This window comes from Medicago truncatula, chromosome 7, assembly GCF_003473485.1.
Source record: "Medicago truncatula cultivar Jemalong A17 chromosome 7, MtrunA17r5.0-ANR, whole genome shotgun sequence".
Classification (NCBI taxonomy): domain Eukaryota; kingdom Viridiplantae; phylum Streptophyta; class Magnoliopsida; order Fabales; family Fabaceae; genus Medicago; species Medicago truncatula.
The window spans coordinates 7,626,064-7,632,750 of NC_053048.1; the positions used below are offsets into that span (position 1 = coordinate 7,626,064).

Genomic DNA, 6,687 nt, shown 5'->3' on the forward strand with positions numbered 1-6,687 from the left:
ACTGCAAACATTTTTTTTTTTTTTATAACGCAACAGTTCAAACATAAAAAAGAATAGAAAACAGATCAAGAGTGGAATGTCTTGCAGGTTTCAGTCTATGTGCTCATATATTATTAAAAGAAAAATAAAAATTAAATACAAAAAAGAACTGGGGAACATAAACCTAACTCAATGACAATCAATCCACACAATGTGTATGCCAACCCAATCGGATAATACAAATAAATAAAAACAATATCGGTGAATGTCTAATGTGCGGTGTATAGAACCATCAACACAAAATGGATCCAAGAACCAACAACTCCTTGCAACAGCCACAAACATAACGTCTCTTTCGAGCCAAACAGTCCAACATCAAAAACTGATGAGGATTTTGAAACCTCCCCCAAGTTATAGAGTGCCAAACTTCGTGAATGTGAGAAATTCGACCGCCAACACGGATACAGAACCCGACCGAAATTTTCACGACCATTTCTAGCCAAATCCAATATAAAGTAACGCAAATCCAATTGAAGACCAGATCGAGGGATGGTCAATCAACGAATCTGAGCACCACGAGCACCGCCAACATGGTAACACCCGCCCCCACCATTCGCAGCAACAACAGACAACAGGTACATGACCATTTCTAGCCTAGAAGATTTGTTACGAAGCACATCCATGATCTTGGAGGACCAATACAACACCGAAACGTACCCGTAAAAGGGTTTTGAAACCAAATCCAACCTCACCGAACCACCAAACGTTTACATTGTTGCTCAGAACAATACAAAGCGAAACAAAGGCGTTAAGGTCTTAACACCATGAGAGAGATCCGAATCCGGAGTAAACCCAAATTAAGTCAACCATAACAAGAACTGAAACCCATCAACAATCCATATCCACCCTTCCATCGACACTAATCCACCGCAGAGAAACTCCAATGAAACAAACCACGGCGGCACAAGGGAGGAGGCGACCACCGTGGGGATCTGAAACAAACCGGCTACCACACGCCGCTGTCGTGTTTGTGCGTAACATTTTATGAAAATAATAGTTTATATATATTAAAAATTATCAAAGGTAAAATACAAGCATTTGAAACTTCAGTTCTCAAAAATATTAAAATGATTTAGTTGGTATATGTTTACTTGATGAATAACTTTTTAACCAAGAAACCTTAGATAAATTAATTTGTAAATATATCAATAATTAAATTAATTGGATGTTGATTACATGAATAATTGTTGGTTATAAAAAGTAAAAAAAAACCAAATTTTATTTGATAGGAAAATATTAAATATAATCGACAGCTCAAAACACATGTATATATTTTTCTTTTTAAATAGACGAAATGACAATAATCATTAAAATTTACAGACACTAGTGATGAAGTTGTGGTTCAAACTCCAATCACGACGTCCAACTCAATAATTTCAATATTTTTTACAAGTTGAGCTTTACTACGTTGAGAAGTATGTGCTGGAAAGTGTTTTGCTAAGATTTTTGATAGAGAGATTATTTCCTTATCATGAACATGAACTCACGTTTAGTATACAGTATGCAATAGTTAATTTTGCCCCATTAGCATCCAACTAAAATACTAATTGGCCCCCACCAATGATGTGGGTTACCCCCCAAATCAAAAGAAAAAATAGTTAATCACTATTGAAAGAATGCACGAGGCACAACATGTTTCTTCCATACAAAAGTGTTACTATACTTAATATATAGGTTTAATTGCATTTTTGGACCCCTATCTTTTCAAAAGTTGCAGTTATGGATCCCTAACTAATTTAAATACAAAACAGCCCCCTATGTTTTGATTCTTTGGCAGTTTTGGACCTCCAGTCCATTGTTGACTCGGTCAACGCTGACGTGGCACCCTAAGTGAGGTGCCACGTCCACGTGTCAATTTTTTTTTTTTTTGCCTTGGAGTTCAAAACTGCCAAAGAATCAAAACATAGGGGGCTGTTTTATATTTAAATTAGTTAGGGATCCATAACCGCAACTTTTGGAAAAATATAGGTCCAAAAGTGGAATTAAGCCTAATATATATGCATGTTTAAATATCAACCATATATATTTTGAGCAAGTCAATTTAAACTATGCATGAAGTCTTAATAATGGACTCAAGAAATTAAAATGGTGCACATATACCAAATCATAAACATTACTATTAACTCGACCTTGCACATGATCTAGATTAGAATGTTCATTAGGACCCCACTTGATTGAATGTTGAGATATAACAGCAAACAATATTTGTATGTATCTTTATGTTTCTTTACATTTGTTCTCATTAATTTCATGTAACTTCTTTTTATTATATAAACTATCACAATTTCATTCATTAACATTATCTTCTCAAGTTAGAGCTCAAATTTTTTCTTGAATATCAAAAGATGACGGTAAGATCAATTTCCAAAAAATGCAAGCTTTTGCAGAATTAAAAGCAATCATATAAAATTATCTTCTAATTAAGTTGGTTTATGCAATTCTTTGTTGCAGTTACTTGGCTGGATGCATAGGAAATTTCGTCAGAATAGTAGTACAGAACCATTCAAAGATTTGGTCATTGGTAAGTCAACATGCTGTTTTCAAGCTACATATACATTTATTTACTACTAGAAAATATACATTTCACTATATTTATGTTTTTTTCTAACATGCATTAAACATGTATAACATAAGCATATAAGTACTTATGTGTAAATTATTTCGACTATATAAAATAAAATAAAGTAAAATTGTTTTTTTATTCATAAGTTATTTAGAGAGCTTATGAAAATAAAATAGACAAATTCCAATAACTCAGTTTTCAAACAGAACCTTGATCGCCATCAAAATAAAATAGTAAAAACTCTTAGTAGAGCATGAGCAATGAATTTACCAATCATAGATGAGTTTGGAACAAAAGTATGTAGCCATGGAGGAGTAAACTATAATATGATCTTGCATGCACATGAACATAAATGTAGCCCAAGAAGACAAGTTATGTGCTAAATTTGAAGTATTAATAAAAATAAATCAACATGAAAAAATACAATGTTTCAAAAAATCTTTTGTATCAATCAATAGAAGACGCAACATCATAACTTCTTCGTAAGTCACTCGTCCTAGTATTACTCTTGTCTAATTAAGAGGACACCTCTTCAAATGTTGTTGTCTAAATCAACAATTTTGAGCTGGAAGATAATCAGTGTTAGCGGACCTTTTCAACATGGTTCCAAACGGCCACTATAACTTTTAAGTTCAATAAATCCCATTTTGTTCCTATTCATATCTTGACTCTAAGTGCATGTTTGGACTCCCTTTTGGAAGAATGAAGACTTAAAATTTGCCACGTTTAAAGGTCCTCAAATATGATTGACTTTTTTTGTTGTTTAAAATTGGTTCTATATGAAGATAGGATTTGTGACTTTTGCTTCCAAAAGTAATTTTCATACTACAATATTTGGTTCTACTCGCTTTCACATAAACATAGTTAAATAGACATCGTATTACCTTTAACATATGAAGCACGGACATTTCTCGGAATAAGAGTATCCCGGTGTCGGACATGTGTTGTGTCCGACACCGACACTTGTAATTACATTGAATTAAATGATTTTTTTAAATTATTAGCTGTGTCGGCGTGTCAATGTCTGTGTTCGTATCCGTGCTTCATAGCCTTAAACTCGCTTTTAACGAAAATCAATTTTCTCTATCGCAGGAAATTCTTGCAATTGTCTATCAGGGCAACCATCACTTGATGAAGAACAAAACTATCATCAAAAACCAAATCTTGGAATCAGATTTAACAAACAAACACAAAAAACTCAAAACAACTTCAGAAAATCATTTGCTGGTCTAGAATCAACAAGAGAAGAACATGAAGAAGAATATGGCAGACAATCACAAGATGATGATGCTATGTTTGATCTCTTCCCTGGCTTCCTTGCAATTGGAACACTTGGATCAGACCAACCAATTTCATCAAATCTATCAACACCATCATTTCCAATCTCAGTTCAAACCATAACCGAAAATGAAAACGAAGACGAAGTAACTGAAAATGATCTCAAACTCATAAATGATGAGTTAGAGAAAGTTCTTGGTGCTGAAACAAAAGATGATGTACTAAGCTATGATTCTTCAAGCAGAAACAGCCATGTCAGCACTGGAAGAAGTAGCCATGTCAGCACTGGAAGAAGTAGCCATGTCAGCATAGTAACAATAAGTGGAAAACCAATTGAAGGAACAGACACAAATGCTGTTTGTCCTTTACAAGGTTATTTGTTTGGAACAGCTGTTGAAATGTCTGAAACAGCAGTTACTAGTGTTGGTAAGAAAGAACATAGGACTTCACTTGGTGAACTTTTTCAGAGAAGTAAATTGGCTGATGAAATTTCTTTTGGAATGAAATTTGAAAAAGAATTTGATAAAAGAAATGAAAGGGATGCTGAGAAATATTCTTCTGCTCTGAATATGGTGAAAGAAAAGCTGAAAAAAAGAATGTTTCATTCATGTTCTAAAAATTCTTCATCTACAAATGGTGCAAATGTTGATTCTGCTTCAGCTGAGACTAAACTCAATAAGGTGTGCATATTAATTTTATGTCTTACGTTGTTTGTTTTTAACCAGAACAAATGCATGTTTGGAATCGTCGTGAGTTTGACAAAATTATCATGACATAGTGATTTTGTTTAATTTTTTTTTAATGTTTGAATAAGGTAATTGAAAATTTTAGAATTTAGAATTTTAAGTAATTTAAACACTTCAATTTAATTTTCTTTATTTGTAATTTTTGTTGTTTGGATAGGGCAGTATGTTTGTTTAAGATTGACTTGTTTATATAAATTTTAAAAGTTTTGGAGTAAAAATATAAATATATACTATAAGAATAGTGGTTTAAAATGATAATTTTAAAAAGTTTGAATCAAATTTAATTTTTTTAGAAGCTAGAGGAGCAATCTGCAAAATTTGAAAAGTTACATATTGACCAATTTTCAAAATTTGAAAAAAGTAGGGATTAATTTGCAAATTTTAAAGAACATAATGAGCAATCAACAAAATTTGAAAATTTTATAAGGATAATTTAAAATTCACGGTAAAGAATAATGTTTTTTTTTTCACAAAATATTTACGATATTACTCATATTTACCTAAATAGGTCGGCTGTCAGGCTTTTTACATGGTTTTTGGCCTGAACTTAAGCCAAATGGACTTCTAAGAAAGTCTAGATCTTCTTTGTTTATTAAAAAAGAATAATCTGATCTGATCTGTCGTAGACTAGACCATAGGCCTCTGTAAACTGTTCTGACCTATTCACATCACTGTTTTTGGTCTTGGTAGATAAATGGTATTGTTCTGTTCATGATTATAAGTTTTGGTTTTGGTTTTGGTTTCTAGATTCTCCATATGTTCAGGAAAAAAGTTCATCCAGAAAATTCAACAGTTGGACACAAATCTGGTAAACATCGAAAGAATGAGAACAAGAAGAAAAATATGAATGATGGAGGTCCCAACAAAGGCTACCTTGTGCATCCAGAAGAAGATCCATCTTCTTACAGAGAGCATTGGATCAAAACAGATGCAGATTGTAAGTATACATTATTTTTTCATATGCTATGTCTATGAATATTGTTTACACCTGAAAATAATTATAATGTACACATGCATTCTTTTACCTACAACAATAATGAGAAAGCCCTACTTGTATCCTCCTCCTTTCACTGTATCACTAAGAAAAATGACAAAAAAGAACAATACATAGAAGAAAATGAATCACTAGTAGTGTGTGGCAAACATATCATATCCTAACTTTGAAAATGATGAATCATAAATAAAATGATTGATTTTTGATGAACAGTCTTATCAATGTTTGCTTTAATATTTTCTTTTCAATATTCATTTTTTATTGAATAAATTCACGTGAGTTCCACCTAAAGTGACGAGCTCATATAATTTTTAGCCACTATAAAAATGAGTTAAAAAAATATTAGAATGAGTGTTGGTAACCTACTTCGATCTTAGCTGAGATGAAACATATGTTCGTTAAGTATCAATTTTACTCTTAGGTCATATTATTAGAAGTCCGTCACGGAAATTGCTTTTCTCCTATCTATTTTTGTTCATTTTCAGTCCTACATGAGTTAACTCACGCTAAAAAACAGTTACGTAAGTTAATCACGCTCGATTATTTGACGGAAATAAGCAAAAACAGATGGGAGAAAAACAATTAGCTAAAAGTATATCCCTTCTTTTGTGGGATATATGCCATTTTGAGGCTGGAGCCCATATTCTGTTACACCATGCCTACTACTTTTAGCACGCCTATATATGCATTTGTTTGTTCTTACTTGTTTTTTCTATGCATATTGCAGATTTAGTTCTAGAGCTTTGAAAGGAAAAGAAGAATTATTTGGGCTGTTTTAAGTTGTTATCCTCTATTAGTAATGTGTAATCTCGTGTTTGTACTTATATATTGTGGATCTTATTAATTACTGTTTGTGACAAATACCAAAAGTATTATATAATATGAAGCAGTTTGGGTTGATAAATGGAATAATTGAGGTTGTCATCTCCAATGTCTGCCTCATAGATTGTACTATGAAATGGAAAGTTTATCCATAATAATATTGATAATAACAGTAAATTTTAGACATTGAGTTGACAATATAAAGCATAATTGACTTAGAAATGTCCATGTAGATGTAGCCATGT

The 6,687-nt window shown here is 32.3% G+C and overlaps 1 protein-coding gene across 1 annotated transcript; it reads left to right on the plus strand.

The window, feature by feature from the left end:
• Window positions 1-2,277: 2,277 nt before the first annotated feature.
• On the plus strand, window positions 2,278-6,461 carry LOC11438291 (protein LAZY 1). Its single transcript, XM_003621698.4, has 5 exons — window positions 2,278-2,390; window positions 2,491-2,560; window positions 3,695-4,560; window positions 5,374-5,563; window positions 6,348-6,461. Exons 1-5 carry the CDS (start codon window positions 2,385-2,387, stop codon window positions 6,365-6,367), a joined length of 1,152 nt encoding a protein of 383 aa, XP_003621746.2. The 5' UTR covers window positions 2,278-2,384; the 3' UTR covers window positions 6,368-6,461.
• The last annotated feature ends 226 nt before the right edge of the window (window positions 6,462-6,687 follow it).

Coding starts and splice junctions, on each gene's coding strand:
- LOC11438291 (XM_003621698.4), top strand. Junction 4,561..5,373: donor CTGAGACTAAACTCAATAAG/GTGTGCATATTA, acceptor TTTGGTTTCTAG/ATTCTCCATATGTTCAGGAA. Junction 5,564..6,347: donor GATCAAAACAGATGCAGATT/GTAAGTATACAT, acceptor TGCATATTGCAG/ATTTAGTTCTAGAGCTTTGA.